At 35.3% G+C, this 16,958-nt stretch overlaps 2 protein-coding genes across 2 annotated transcripts; one reads left to right on the plus strand and one right to left on the minus strand.

The window, feature by feature from the left end:
* Window positions 1-8,562: 8,562 nt before the first annotated feature.
* LOC116174914 lies at window positions 8,563-10,902 on the minus strand. The gene is made up of 7 exons (XM_031492942.1): window positions 10,794-10,902; window positions 10,607-10,737; window positions 10,026-10,284; window positions 9,871-9,974; window positions 9,606-9,816; window positions 9,327-9,545; window positions 8,563-9,268 (listed from the first exon to the last, which is right to left on the minus strand). Exons 2-7 carry the CDS (start codon window positions 10,730-10,732, stop codon window positions 9,186-9,188), a joined length of 1,002 nt encoding a protein of 333 aa, XP_031348802.1. The 5' UTR covers window positions 10,733-10,737; window positions 10,794-10,902; the 3' UTR covers window positions 8,563-9,185.
* A 4,330-nt stretch (window positions 10,903-15,232) lies between these two features.
* Window positions 15,233-16,182, plus strand: LOC116173453. The gene is made up of 3 exons (XM_031490941.1): window positions 15,233-15,419; window positions 15,610-15,732; window positions 15,796-16,182. Exons 1-3 carry the CDS (start codon window positions 15,270-15,272, stop codon window positions 16,180-16,182), a joined length of 660 nt encoding a protein of 219 aa, XP_031346801.1. The 5' UTR covers window positions 15,233-15,269.
* The last annotated feature ends 776 nt before the right edge of the window (window positions 16,183-16,958 follow it).

Here is a 16,958-nt window from a genome sequence, read left to right on the forward strand (position 1 = left end):
ATATACATTTTGTGTACCAGTTTACCATTATTGGCCTCAATAGGTTATGGGCCCAGGCCGTTAATCTGCGTAGAATTCGTTTTCTTTTTTTTAACAAAAAGAGAAGTTAGTTTTTTCTTTTTTCCTCGTGGTCGCGCCGCGTTTAAAGAAAAAAAACCGTACCTTTTGTTCCCAACAAAAAAAAGACAATGGATTTTAAAGTACAAGTGGATAAGCTGGTTGACGCCTCAAATTGGGCCTCTTGGAAGCGGCAAGTGGAACTGCTGTTGAAACACAATGGAGTGTTGGAGGTTGTGAAAGGGTTACGTAAAAAGCCTGTTGCTTTATTTGTCGATCGAATGAAAAGAAGGACCTAAAGTGCTTCAGGTGCCATGAAGTGGGACACTTTTCGAGTAAGTGCCCCAGAAAATCGAATCGGAGCTCAAAAAGTGGCAGCTCAACGACCGAGGGTAAGGCATTTATGTGTAGCGGATTTGAAACCGAGGAAGGCCATTGGATTGTCGATTCGGGTGCTTCGGCACATATAACATACAACAGAAATTGGTTTGTGGAGTATACCAGGTTCGAAATACCGAAACCCATTAAGGTAGGCAACAATACTTACATGCATGCTTACGGGGAAGGTGCCATAAATGTTAAGACGGTGACCGTGAAATTTGGGAAGTTAACCACTTGTCAAATGTATGGTACGTTCCAAAGGCTGGACAGAACCTATTTTCTGTGTGTCAGACTGTAGATAAAGGTTTTTCTTTTAGTGCAAATCAATCTGGTTGCATTTTCAGTAAGAATGGCCGAGTAAGGTTGAGCGGAACGAAATCTGAAAAGGGCCTGTATATTCTAAACATGGAAGTCATCATTCCAGAGAAATCTGCCGTTGCGTTTTTAACCACAGAAGAAGATACCTTGCAACTTTGGCACGAACGGCTTTGCCATCAAAATAAAAGACATGTTAAAACGCTCTTAAAACTAAGAGATGTCGATATCCGTTCGGAGGAAGAATTTTGCACCGGTTGTGCATATGGAAAGCAGCATCGAAGACCATTTGGTACGCGCCATTGTAAAGCAACCCAACCACCCTGTTGTAAATGCCTTATTGGAACCAATAAATTTTTTTATTGGGTCCTATTGGCACCAATATGTGTATATTGCCATTGAGAATTACCCCATCAAAACTTATAAAAATATGACTTGGGAATTCCGTTATGTGCCAATAGGACCCAATCATTACACATTACAATATAATACGCTCCAATCAGCATTCCCATACAAATTATTCATTTCCCAACCATTTCCAATGAAATTTGTCCCAATAGAAACTTATTAAGATTTGATTAGGAAAGTCCACTGGATACCAATAGGATTCATTCGTTACGGATAAATACACAATAGAAACTTATTTATATCCAGTGGTCGAAGTGAGGCGGTATGGGGCGGTATGGCATACCGTTAGATTTTTTATTTTTGTGAAACATACCGGTAATAATTTTTTTCACATAGGCATACCGGTATGCGGCGCGTGCGACCTCAAAATCTTGTAGTTTTGCAATCTTTTCCGCATTCGATCCGTATTTTGGATTTGTTCTTAGTAATATTAATATGTTTTACCTTTTACAGAATTTTTTGTCCGTATTTCTATTTGTTATTTGAGAAATGCAAAGGGAAAGGTGTTCCTAACGATCGTTATAACGCTCTGGACACTGCGCATTTCTTAGGCGCATACGTAGTACCCACTCCCAAAGCTACTTACGGATTGCTTGTGGTTCTAAAAACTTCAGTGGTCTGCAGTCTGCCATTGTGTACAAACACGCAAAGAAGATTTTGCACTTCTCAGTTTAAGTTATTATTTATTGTACTGCATTGTTGTATTGTTTTTTTATTTTCAAGCTTTTTAACTTTAAGTCACTTTAAATGTGAAAAATGTCCCTCCTTAATTGGCTGAAACGTAAAAAGAACGATAACGATAGTGGTGCTGGTGCTAGTACTGACAACATGGACAGAGACGCTGACGCGGATTATTTTTTGCCTTCCCAATCAGAATCTGATAGTGTTGAACGTGACAATAATAGCGGTGATGAAACTGATGAAAGTGAGAGTGGGGCAAAGAAATTGAAATTTAATAATTTACCCGATGTTCCCGAGTGTTGGACAATAGAAATGTACAATAGAAAATGTGTAGAATATAAATGGCTTGAAACAAAAGAAAAAAAACTAGGTTGTAGTACGTGCAAGAAAATTAAAAATCTCGGCAATGTTCCTAAAAAACAAGGCGTTCAAGTTTCGACTGAGTGGGTTAATTGTAACATCGCGGCGTTTGGAGATTCCACAAAAAAGCAACGTCAATCCCTCAGAAAAAAAATCTTTCATCATAAGACCAGTGAAGCCCACAGATATGCTGAGGAAATTCTGACAGAATCTCACAAAGAAAGATTAAAGACCAGTCTTACTAACCAAAGTACAGACATTTGTGAAAGTACCAATCGTGTATTTACAACAGTTTATAACATCATAAAAAAGGTAGGCCTTTTACAGATTTAACTTCTGATATAGATATGCAAGTATTAAATGGTTTAAAGATGGGTCGCATTTTACACTCAGATCATGCATGCGCCGACATTGCAAACCATATTGCAACGGAAATGCGAAAAAGAATTGTCAGTCAAATTATCCAAAATGAGTCCAAGATATCTGTTCTAATTGATGAAACTACTTCTGTTAGTAAAAATACAGTACTAGTGGTATGCATCAAAACAACGTTACCACATTCGGAAACCTGTAACATTCTTTTTGGATTTAATTGATTTAGAAACCACCACTTCTTCAAACATCCTTAACATGTTGATGCTTTGCTTGGAAAAACATGGGTTTACAAACGATTTTTTGGCTAGAAATTTCGTTTGTTTTGCTTCTGATGGAGCATCAAACATGATTGGAAAAAAATCTGGAGTAGCTACACAGTTAATTAGTCAATATCCAGATTTAGTAGTATGGCACTGTTCTAACCACCGTTTAGAACTAGCAGTCCATGACGTACTGGAGGAAGTTGATGGCATCAATCATTTTAAGATATTTTTCGACAAGTTGTATAGTTTATATAGTGCTTCGCCAAAAAATCAATACGAATTAAAACGATGTGCGGCAAATTTAGACGTTCAGCTGTATTCTATAGGACGTATACTCGACACACGCTGGGTTTCTTCAAGTTTAAGGTCAGTAAAAGCTGTGTGGAGCAACTACAACGCCCTGTATCAACATTTTGACAACGCTTCCATTGACATGTCAAGGCAAAGTAAGGAAAGATGCACATATTCTGGGTTGAAAGATAGGTTAACTGAAACCGGATTCGTTTATAATTTAGGATTATTGTATGACGCTCTTTCAGAACTTTCGTATTTATCTCTGGAATTACAAAAACGTAACAAAACCCTTCCTGAAGCTCACGCCTTAATTACACGACAGATTCGCGTGGTAGAATCAATGATTGATAATCCAGGAATATACCTTAAACAAGTAGAAACCTCTATAAATGTACTTGAATTTCGTCATGTCAAATTGCACAACGGTAGAAGAGTGACTAAAATAAATAGTGCACAGTTTTATAGAAGCCTGACTAATAATCTGAAGCAACGTTTACTAAGATTTTCTTCTCACCGATCAGGAACGGAACCACAAATTTCCGAAGATTACAATAAATTTGTAAAAACTTTAGAAATATTTGACCGTAACCAGTGGCCCCAAGAACCCAGCATAAGGTACGGAGAAGATGAAATTCGAGTGTTGTGTGAAAAGTTTAAACTATCTGGTCACGACTATGTAAGAAGCTTTCGCGAATATGTAGATTCTGGCATTGTGTCTAAACCGTTAGATTTGCTGATGAAAACTGTTAATACATTAGTTGTTTCAACAGCGGAGTGCGAACGCATATTCAGTGCAATGAACATTATTCATTCGGATTTAAGAAATAAACTAAAAGTAACTACAGTGTCTTCATTGCTATTCATAAAATGTGTTGGTCCACCGCTTCCCCTATTTAAACCTCAAACTTATGTTAAAGCATGGATGTTACTAGGACGCCGTGATGCTGATTATACGAAATGTGCTGCACGTCAGAAGGACCAAGCTCCAAATTTGACAACTGAATAGGGTGAATCGCCCAGTTCTCGGCCACTTAACTGAATTTTCACCTTAAACCGACGTTTAAAAATTGCAGAATGATTGAAATCCAATTTTGATTATTTTATTGGATAGCACGTAGTTTACTTAATTAAATTTAATCATTCAAAAATGTCAAATCTATTTAAGTTTTTTTTTGTTAATAAAATCCTAAAAAATGTCCTTATTGCCAGTTCTCGGTCACTTGATTATTTTCTCGGCCAAGACTATGCCAGTTCTCGGCATGGGTGGCCGATAAATCCCATTTTTCGGCCGTGTTGTTTAAGCATTAAAATAAAAGGAGAAATGAATGGAAAATGGGTGCCTAGGTACAGATAATCAAAAAAATTAATTTTATTGCAGTCAGTAGTAGATTCTAATCAAAATATTTAAGTAGATAAATAAAACAAAAATATTCCAAGTTGCCTATTTTAATATAAGTAACTAATAAAAAAACCTTAAAAATAAACATAAATAGATATCCTTAAAAAGAGGAGTAAATAATTTGTACTCATTAAAACTTATTTGCAGGAACTACACAAGAAATCTCTAGTTGAAGCTTCATTGTATGATAAATTAGATAACTCAGTACAAGCTAAATGAAACCACTTAGGGCATGCATCGCATCCCAGGTTTTTTAAAGAATCATCTTCTGTGTCACTTACCAATTCATCTTCGCAAAGAGAACACATCAATTTTAATTTCTTTGCTGCATTTTTTTTTGACTGTTTTATATCTTTTTTTGCATTTTTTTTATTCTGTTTTTCCAGTCTTTCATCTTTTTTCTTCTGCTGAGCTTCCTGTTTATTTAGTCTTCCTTTCTCTTGCTTTTCAATATGTTTTCGCCAAGCGTTGGACGAGATAGCACTTGGCAATTTCTCTTTTTTTTTATTTTCTGAACCTTTTTTTATAGGTTCAGGAAATCTTAGATGACGAGAAAATGGGGTTAACACGAAATCAGGTAAAAAGCACATAAAACCAATATAAGTTAAAGGTAATGGCCGAAAAAAGGCCAAGATACCTTTTCTCGGCCGCTCTTTTAAACATTTTTATTTCCCGCGCTTTTTTAGATAGTCCGGCCGAAAACTGGCTATTTTGTGGTACTAACTGTCCTAAGTATGCCAGAGAAAAGGATACGAATTATTATGAACCAGTAAGACAAAAAAAGATAAACAATATCATGCTCTACGACCTGTTCTCGGCCACCCTGGCCGAGAAGTGGATTGAGCGTTTTGGTTAAGCCAGTTTACCGGCCACCCCATAAAATAATTAGTACTTATGAATTATCATTATTTTCTTAAATATAATAGTACATCGACATATTATTTATCTAAAATTTAATAACACTTACCTTTATAATCAGTATTACACAAAATAATCACTATTCCCTTATGAGATGTACCCTAGCAAATCTGCAGTAAACAGCCGCAGGCACGCACGTTTCACAAGAGCCAACTTTTAACTGCCATTTTTTATGGTGACATGTGCTTAAAAAAATGGCGTGATCCGTAAAGTGGTGGGGAAAGGAGTGTTGAGTAGGATCTGTAAAAATCGCGGATCGAAACAAAAGTTTGTACTAATTTATTCCCTAATTCTCCTAAAGTGGCCGAGAACGGGTGGTGGCCGGCTAACTGGGCGATTCACCCTATCAACTTCTGTGGGATCACCTTAATTAATTTTGTATTTAGTATTTCTAATCAAATACTGATATGAATGTATTTTTCAAATTTTTTGTTTGTATTTTTATATAAAAATGCATACACACTGTCTAACATTTTATTACTTTAAACCATACCGGTAAAAAATAGTTACCACTTCGACCACTGGTTATATCCTATAGAATTCAACCACTTCCCAACCATATTCTATAAAAACCTATAGAAAGTTTAGGGAAAATATTCTATAAATAGAAATGTGATTCATTGTTTTAAAGTTCCTTTTGCGGCTAGGAGAACTTCAGAAAATGTCAGAATTTCGCAAACGCAAAAGAGTTAATAAGCAGTACCTTGTACCAAATGTGAATCCCTTAGTTAGTGAAAGAACAATACGACATTGGAAACAAGTTGGTAAGATGATAAATATTGATTGTAAATATTGATCATTAGCCCTTGAAGACTTATTACTTTCTCACTCTCAACTTTGCAACATGGTATACATAGTAAATATTAGCTTTTCTTTAGACTTCTATTCAAAAAATGTGTTGACTAATGGTATTATAATATGCTCTATTGCTCTTTAGTATTAATAGCCGATAGTAAGTGTTCAAACTCCACATTAAATTTGTGAATATTGTCAATTGTACAGCATTGTTCGCAAATTTCTGCAACAAACAGAACTTTCCGTTTCAGATAACATTCTAATAATTTCAATATCTCAGTATCTATTGAGTATTGGGCCAAAGTTTACTAGGTATAAGTTAGTAAATATTATTTTTATCACCTACGCCCACTTCTTGTGAATCTTGCTGTACATAACATGCGATAAGTAACATTACACAACAAAGTTATTATTCTAGGCATATCGGTAAGCGTAGACACCGCAAGTATCTCAGCTCAAAATTTAGAAAACTCTCAGAGTGATGATATAAATGAAGCAAATGACGATAATTTGGAAATAAACCAACCACATGACCTAAAAAATACTATAGATGATCATATAATCCCAAGTGAGAAAAATTCAGATGTCGATGTCCACACGAATATTCCAAATGAAGATTCATTTGAACAGTTATGGAATAATAATGAAGAATATATTTTTAAAGAAGCAAAACTTACCCAAAAAGATGTCATGTGTATGGTATATGCCTTAAGTTTACAACACGGATTTACAAATGAAGCACAACAAGATATATTTGAAATGCTTAAGATATGTTCAAATAGTCTTGATGATGACTTATTTGACACCTCTAAGTATTATATGTCTAAAATGTTCGATCCTGATGACAGCGCTGTTCAATATACATTTTATTGTACAAAATGTAAAACAAAATTGGAGGAAAGTGTTACAAAAAAAAAATTTAAAAATCATATATCCATTTGTCCTAATGAAAATTGCCGGGAAGAACATCATTTAACCATAAATAGTGAAAATGTTTACATAATGATAGATCCGACACCCAGGATTGAATATTTGTTAAAAGAATCTGTCTTATTAGATCCAAAACCTTCAGAAAATAATTTAATATGTGACTATTATGATGGTGAAGTTTATAAAAACTTAAAAAATAAAGTAAAGTTTGATTTGACATACAACTTTAGTACAGATGGGGCTGCTATTTTTACGTCCTCCAAAAAGTCAATGTGGCCTGTTCAACTTTTCATTAATGAGATTTGTTCAAAAGATCGGTTTCATAAGTTGGTGTTTATAGGTGTTTGGGTTGGCAAATGTGAACCAGATGTACATTTAATGAACTTGATTATAGATGAGTTTAATGTAACGGCAAAGAAACTTTACGAAATTGGTGTAAAAGTTCGGTTTGACGAAGAAGAAAAGACTTATAAATTACTACCACTCTTTTGCTCAGTGGATTCAGTAGCAAGACCTGTAATTCAAAATCGTTTGAAATTTAATGGGTATTATGGATGTAGTTGGTGCTACCATTCAGGTACAAGTGTAATCAAGCGTGTAAAGTATGTGCATGAAGAAACTCCATCTACTTTAAGAACACACGATCTGCATATGAGAGACTTGAGAGAGTTACACGCTCAGAACTATGAAGTTACTAATATTAATGGAGTAAAGGGGCCAGCATCTATCTTATTAACACCGTACTTTGACATTGTGTGGTCATTTCCGCTAGATTATATGCATGGCGTTTTATTAGGTAAATTGAAGAACTGCAGAAAATTAAATATCTATTATCTTTTTTCCTTTCAGGTGTAGTGAAACAACTGTGGGATCTCTGGATTTCATTTAGCAACTCAAACAAACACACATATTATATTGGTAGACCTAACGATATTCAAGCAATCAACAAACATCTGTGCAACATAAGGCCGCCAAATGAGATACATAGGGCGCCCAGATCTATAATAGCAGAACGCTGTAAGTGGAAAGCTTCCGAATGGAAGAACTGGCTTCTTTATTATTCACTGCCATGTTTAAACAACATTTTAAAACAGAAATACCTTGAACACTTCTCCTTATTAGTACAGGCAGTTTTCATTCTATTAAAAACCAAGATACTGCCTTCAGAAATAGATATAGCACAAGAGCTCCTATTCTTATTTGTAAAACAAGCGAACGAATATTACGGTCCCGAAGCAATGACTTTTAACATGCATACAATGTTGCACTTACCTGTTTGTGTAAAAAAAACAGGCCCACTTTGGTGTAACAGCACTTTCCCTTTTGAGTCAGGAATTTTTCATATTAAAAAGCAAATCAAAGGACCTAAAGGAATTGGAAAGCAAATTGCTAAGAAATTATATAATTTTAATACATTTGTGCCTCGTATTCAAAGTAATAACGTTATTAATGAAAATTCTGTTATATTCTGTAATAATCTAATTGTGGGCCACAAAAGGCATTACAAAAGAAAGACTGTTGCAGGTGAAAGCATTTTGTTAGGAAAAGCGTCTCTTATAAATGCCAGTGAAATGATAACGAAATTAAAATTTTTAAGAACTAACAATTTCGAAGATCTTCATAGCCTGAAAACTGATGTACCTGAAAATGGTTTTATTTACAAGAGATGTGTGTATAATAACACTATGCTTCATAGCAATGATTACATGAATGTATCGAAAAAATGTAACGCTGTTATAAAAACAAAATGCCAAGATTTTGTTGAGATTTTAGAATTTATCCTTTACAAGGAAAAAGCATTTATGCTAGTTAAAAAATTACACACACAACCATACATTTGTGGGCAAGTTACACTAAATCATATGTTTTATGTTAAAGAGAGTACCTATGAATTACTACTAATATCTATGTCTGACTACGAATCTAAATGTATTTTTATTGATACTGGTAAAACAAAAGTTATTTGTGAATTCCCAAATGTAGTAGAAATTCAATAAATTTGATCGTTACTATATATGGCCAATTTCAACTCCTAACTCATCTACTAGGACTACAGCATTTTCAGTGATAAAGGTATTAGGCACAACAATTTCTAGAAATGATAAAAAGGTGTATTAGTACTAAAGATAAAAAAATCATATTTAACATACCCATATTTGCATCCTGCACATGCTCTTCTACTACTTGAGGTTCCTCAGGTGACAATCTATGCTGAGGGTTGCTCTGACTATTTAATTTTTTGGATTTTGACGCCCTTGGTGGTCTAATGAGGTCCTGAATTTTATCACGAACGTGTTTATGGACACAGTTTCTGATAATTTTTAGATCAGGGGTATCGCCTCTTTGAAACATTCTGAATTGGAGTATATCTACGGAGTGACATTCCTAAACATGTATTCAAATGATTAATCTACATATTAACCAATTACCTTCAATTGCAAGAAGTTTGGTGGGGTCTAATGCAGGCTTGGCAGGATTTGAGGTCTTATTACCAGGTTGACCAGTCACTGATGATGTAGATAATACGTCTGGCGAAAATAAGGAACACGCAATCTCTTTGATAAAGATAGAATCTTTTTTTTTTGCCATACACATATTAAAAATGGCTACAGGTAACCATTCTCCTCGTCCAATGTGAATCTTTAACAATTAGTTTTTATAAAATTGTCATAAGTATATGAGAAACACTTTTACTTGGCCATCATATAGTCCGCCCACTGGAACATCATCGGGGATCGGTTTGGAAGTTTCTTGGCTGTCCATAGTTACCATTGGTGGAATCGGATTTTGCATGAAGTCTATATAATGACAGATTACTTTATCTTGGTGAAGATGTTTCACATTCTTACCTATACTTTTAAATTTTGCTATCACCTCCTCTTGTAAGTTAATATTTAGCTCCTTTAACTTTTGGACTTCTTCCGTTAATGCTTTGTTTTCTTTTTTTAATTCTTCATATTTTTCTTTCCAATTTTTACTTTCCATAGTATTTGGCAGATCCATGGGCATTTCTTGATTTGACACAGACTTCATTATTTTGTGATAATTTTCTAATTGGTATGCTCTCTCCTGACTCTTCTTTTGTTTTTTTGTGGAATTTCGTTCCATCTGAATAAAGTAACAGGTGATCAAAAAAGGAATGACATTGAAGTCGCCTTTGGTAGTTCAAGTTAAATATGATTTCCCATGTAAACAAAAATTCCAAAGGCGACGCGACTGCAACTCATATTTGATCGCATTGTATTATATCGTATATTATATAATTTAAAAAAAAACATAAACGACTCTTTGGCAATGTGAATGTAGTAAAGCATGGTGTAACAACATTAGTAATTTGAGACTACGTTCATATTTCCAGAGACTGTTTGATGCTTTCTTGTAATGTTCAATATTTATTTTCTATATTGTGTAATAATACTATTGCTCGCACTGTATTAAGAGGAATATTTTCATTGTCCGATGAACTAATCTCATCGTTTGCAACATTTAACTCCCTCAGTTTGGCAGCAGGCAAACGAATACGCTTCTCCTCGGCTTTCATTTTGACCTCTTCCATTGTTTCTAAACAAATACCTTCATACTAACAACAAAACCAATCAAGCTTTTATGGAACTTACCCGCTACTGCGATGATAAAAGCCTTATAAAAATGACCATCGGTATATTTTACTTTGTACGTTTTTGCCGAATTATAGTTTTCGTAAGTTGAATTTTTAAATTTTATGTCATTAATTAATAATAGACACGACAAGTGGCACATTGTCTTCTTCGAAGATGACATATGCATACATCTTCTAATATTGTTTAAACTCGAAGCGTCACTGAAAAACAGAAACAGAAAAAATAGTACTATGAGCCCTATTCTGTACAATTATGTTTCATTAATGGGGTCGTATAACTCTTAAGCAGGAATCGGAGGAATGCTCAAGATACAATATCGATATTGTTTTATTAATTGTTTGTCACATTCCCCCTAGAAAATACTAGACTTGTATTTACTCGAAAATCTTTTGCCACATAAAATGACCTACTGGCATTATATACATTATTGTTTCATAAATAAATAATAGGAATAATAACAAATGCCATACCTAACCTATAAAGTTGTAGGTATAGGTTGTACATAATCAACACAACAAATACGACCATTGTAATTAAAAATAACACAAAAATTATATCACTTACCTACAGTTTAGGTATTTGTCTTCGTAAACCGAAATCGTTAAAATAGAAACTTGGAAATAAAAATACACGCAAAGAATTCGTGGTTATGGTTACGTCTCGTCTTGCGTATGCGAAATGCGAATGCGCGGTAGATACCTACACAAATTCCCCAATTGAAAACTACAAAAAACGCTGCTATTTCTCCATCAAATCATAACCACTCAAATCCAACAGGTAAGGTAATAGAAGCAATAACACACCATTAGGAGACAACTAATACCAAAACGGTGCTTGTTTCTATTGAAAATTCACAATATAAATCGTAACATTTACATTGGGAATTCCCAACAATTAATTTTCACAATGGAAAACTTGTTTATTCCCTTTCAAATACAATAATATTGGAAAAACACGTTAGAAGCCAACAGATACAAAAACGATTGTGCATCTTGTTGGAAAGTCCCAATAGAAATTCAAACGTTTCTATTGTGTAACCACAATAGTTTTTTTTTACAATTCGAATCACCCATTTACAATAACGGCCAATGCTATTGGATTTACGCTATAGTAGCCAACAAAACTAAGATCGTTCTCCAGACCGTTTCCAATTCTGCCAATATAAACCAATAAGACACAATAGAATTTTTATTGGAACGGATTGTTTTCTATGAAACATTTGCAACAGGGCAGGTGAACGAATTCATACATGCGGACCAATGCAAGAAGTATCCGTTGGAGGTGCACGTTATTTTCTTTGCTACAAAGACGAATTTTTGGGTTATCGACTTGTGTTTTTTATTAAATCAAAAACTGAGGTGGTTGCCTGTTTAAAACAATATTTAAACGAATGTGAAAATGTCGGGAACAATATAAAAGAAATATTGTGTGACGGTGGAACTGAGTTTAACAATAAGGAATTCAAGTTGCTTGATTCGAAAGGTATTAATTTACGGACAATTATGCCTTATACGCCGGAACAAAACGGTGTCGCGGAACGGGAAAATCGGACGCTCGTTGAAAGTGCACGATCGATGATACATTCCAAGGACCTGCCAGTGAGATTATGGGCAGAAGCAGTGAATACAGCAGCTCACGTCCTCAACAGAACTGGACCCACCAGTATGAACGACAAAAGCCCAATTCAACTGTGGAGAAGAGGTCAGCAACCGCAACCTGAAATTAAGCACTTTAAAGTTTTTGGCACTGAATGCTTTGTGCATATACCCAGTCAAAAACGTCAAAAATGGGATCGAAAAAGTGTTCTGGGTGCCTTCGTTGGGTATTGTGACGAAAAGGATGGTTTTCGTGTATGGGTACGTTCGAGTAATGTAGTCATAAAAAGTAGAGACGTTGTCTTTAAGGACGAGAAAGTTGTTTTAAGAAAACCGCCTACAATACTTCAGGATGAAGAGCACCAGGATGGAAATTTGGAAACTGCATTAAAAATCAGAGATGAATCGGAGCTGGCTACAACAACCCACGCAGACGCTGGATCTGAAGAGGAAGCAGAGTGGTCTTAGAGCAACTTCGGGTGGACCAACGGGAACGTCGGATGCCAAGGTACTTAAATGATTACGTTTTGATAGCAGAAACCACAGAAGATGCGCCGCAGTCGTACGCAGAGGCGATGAGATCTTCAAATTCTGAGGAGTGGACAAAGGCCATGGCAGAGGAAATTCAAGCCCTAAACAAAAACCAAGTGTGGACACTGCAGGTATTACCTGAAGGCAAGAAGGCAATACAGAGCAGATGGGTATACAAAATCAAGACTAAAACGGATGACACAATTGAGCGTTTCAAGGCCAGATTAGTAGCGAAAGGGTGCTCTCAAAAGCATGGGATTGATTTTCAAGAAACTTTTAGTCCGGTTGCGAGGTACGAAACAATAAGGACCGTGCTCGGTGTGGCAGCAGCAGAAAAACTCTACGGGGATTTGGAGGAAGAAATATTCTTGAGCCAACCGGAAGGTTTTCGAGACGCAACTAATCGGGTGTGTAAACTAAATAAAAGTTTGTATGGTTTAAAACAATCTCCACGATGCTGGAACCAAAAGCTGTTTAACTTTATGTGCGAACAAAATTTCTGTGTGAGCAGTGCCGACCCTTGTTTATTTTTACGAAATCATCCGAGTAAACTAATTGTGGTAGTTTACGTGGATGACGGGTTAATTGCAGGGACAGACAAAAATGAAATCAAATCATTTGTACAGCATCTCGTGATGAAATTTGAAATAACGGTCGTATCGGTAGAGCGTTTTCTTCGTATTGAAATTAAATGTCTGAGTGACGGTTCGATTTTTATTCACCAAGCTGCGAGTATTGAAGCAGTTCAAAATGAGTGACTGTAATTGTGTCAGTACCCCTTTCGAACAATATATATATAAAATATATAAATAATATAAAATATAAATATATAAAATTGAATTAAGTAAAACCATTCCCTTCCGAGAAGCGGTAGGCAGTTTAATGTTTTTAGCAATAACGACTCGTCCAAACATTTCATACGCGATAAGTGTCATTTCACAGAAACTGTGTGCTCCTACAGTAGCCGACTGGCAGTCCGTGAAAAGAATTCTACGTTATCTAAAGGGAACTGTTGATTTAGGCTTATTTTATAAATCGGGCCGTGGAACAATGATCGTGTATAGTGACGCGGACTTTGCAGGCGATAGCAACACACGGAGATCAACAACGGGTATCGTTTGTAAGTTCGGGAGTGCTAGTGTGACGTGGGTAAGTCAGAAGCAAAAATGTGTGGTGCTCTCAACTACCGAGGCTGAATATGTGGCTGCCTGTGAAGCTACAAAAGAATTAATTTGGTTAAACAAATTGTTAACCGAATTAACCAAGTTGTGCCTACTTTATATGTGGACAACCTAAGCGCCATAAAACTTGCTAAAAATCCCGAGTTCCACAAACGGTCTAAACATATCGAGGTTAGATTTCACTTTATCCGGGAAAAACTTCGTGACGGTATTCTAAAACTCGAGCATGTCTCTAGTGCTGAACAATTAGGTGATATCTTCACAAAACCTTTGGGACGTTTGCGGTTTGCATATCTCCGTAATAAACTAGGACTGATTCGCGATTCCAAATAATCGTGAGACATCTGGTGGCGGCAAGTTAAATCATTACATTTGGGAGAGCAACTCCATTTTGGTTATTTGTTTACATTGTTTTCAGCTGTTTACAATGGCAAAAAGCAATCAATATTGTAGTGTGCACGGTTGTAAAAGTAAATGCGCATTAAATTCAGGTATAAGTCTTCATAGTTTTCCTCCTAGTGGTAAATATAAAGTGCACATTGTAACAAAACTGGGAATTCAAGAAGAAGTAGATTTACAAAAGGCATGGAAAATTAAACTTAAAATTGATAAACCAATTACTCCTAATTTGAAGGTGTGCTCGAAACATTTTTCAGATGATTTCTTTTTCTTATTTGGTAAGTTATTTTGTGTTCTCTCCTCCTAACTAAAGCCAGTATGACACGACGCTAAATTTTATACACAATTTTAGACAAAACTTTTGACAAATTATTTAGTGTCGATGCAAACACAATTTCTCGCTAGTTTGTGTGAAATTTTGTACAAAATTTTTTGTGTGAAAATTTTTTTAAAACTCGTTCTAAAAATTCGGTTATTTTATACGAAATCTGCGCGCTAGTGAGCGCAATGCGATGATAGCCATGAACGAATTGTGAAATGTGTGGTTATGTTTATTTGTTTACCTGGTGTTGAAGATTTGCTGGTGCTTTCCATAGAGAAACAAATAAAAGAGTTGTCTCTGGTGCTTTCGTTAGCAAGTGTGGTATGCAATCATGTCGTGGTCACACGACCAAGTAGAAACTTTAGTTGATAATTATCAACGATGGCCCTGTTTGTATATGACCAAGAGTGCAGAATATAAAAACAAACATGCTAGAGCATGTGCTATGCAAGTCATTGAAAAGGCGTTAAGAAGTGTTCGCCCAAATGTTAACAGCCACGAAATAAAATTGAAGCTACAAGGTCTGAGGACCAACTTCTTCAATGAACACAAAAAAGTGCAAGCGTCCAAATGTAGTGGAGCAGGCGATGATGCTGTAAGTAAACAATTTTACAGATACAAAATAGGTGTCTTAATAAAAGTCTGGGAAAATGTACTTGTACGACATCAAATGTTATGCAGGTCATACGTTTGTAATTATCCTTGACCAGATTTTTCTTCGGCACGCGACAGTTACCGTTACTGAAGTTAAATTTGTAAAGGAATAATTAATCTTTTTGTTGTAGGTTTACCATCCCACCTTATGGTACTACAGTAAACTTCTTTTTCTGTTGGATCACAATATAATTAGAAAAGCCACGGACACCATAGAAGATATCAGCGGTTCCAGCAGTCCTCAGGAATATTATGTAAATAATATTAAAATTGTTAACTGCTACAGCAGTAAATGTGAAATGTAAAAATATTTTTAGGATGAAGAAAATAATATTGATGATACATTAACCGAGACAGTAACAGACGAAGGCGATCAAGGTGCCCATATAAATACTCCAAAGTTGTCTCAACCACGAGCCGAACCACCATCGACCAGCTCGAACAATACCCCGCTTAAGCGTAAAAAGAAATCGCATACCGACTCTGCCGATAAAATATTTGAACAAGCCACTGGCAGTTTGAATGTAATTTCAAATGCATTCACATCAATGCAAAATCAAGTAGTCGTATCCAAGGGAAATGAGGAAATATTCGGCGAATTTGTGGTCTCAAAATTAAAATGTATTACAAATCAAATCCTAAAAACTAATGTAGAAGTAGAAATTATAAATGTATTGTATAATGCCTTACAAAATGATAATTAGTTACAAATATAAAGTGTAATGCAGAATGGTAAAAAAAACATTATAATGGCTACTGTAATAATCTAACACAAGTTGATTTTAAAAATTTAAGTATTATGTTTTTGTATTGCAGCTTCTTGCCAAGAAACAGCTCCACTAGTATTGAAAAATGTTTTAAATTCATCCCGAATATCTCGAGCAAATTTTGTGGAATTATTACCTCCTTGTTGTCCTATTCCTACTAACACATTTTCAAAAATCTCTTCTGTAACATTTTCTACGTAATTTGGATAATTTGTCTCTGCCAGATAGTTATGTAAAACTACACAAGCTAATACAATTACTTCAACTTTTTGAGGTGAGAGATTTATAGGATTTAATAAAATCCTAAATCGATTAGCCAGAATGCCAAAACAGCTTTCAATCATCCGTCTGGCCCTACTTAATCGATAATTAAATATTTTACAATCATGTGTTATACCTCTAAGTGCATAAGGCTTCAGTAGACGCTTAGACAGTGGGAAAGCATCATCTGCTATAAACACAAAATGTGCATTCATTGTTCTACCAGGTAGTGCTTTATCAGAGGGAAAATTTAATGGATTACTTGGATTTTCCATAGCTTTTAACAGTGCAGTTTGTTGGAATACGCCTTCATCACTAACACGGCCATTTATACCTACATTAACATATGTGAATTTATACTTAGCATCACAAATTCCAAGTAGAACAATGCTGTTATAGCCTTTATAATTAAAATAATAAGAACCATCAGAAGCAGGTGCCCGAAATGGAAT

The sequence above is a fragment of the Photinus pyralis genome, unplaced genomic scaffold, assembly GCF_008802855.1.
Source record: "Photinus pyralis isolate 1611_PpyrPB1 unplaced genomic scaffold, Ppyr1.3 Ppyr1.4_LG6, whole genome shotgun sequence".
NCBI classification, from domain to species: domain Eukaryota; kingdom Metazoa; phylum Arthropoda; class Insecta; order Coleoptera; family Lampyridae; genus Photinus; species Photinus pyralis.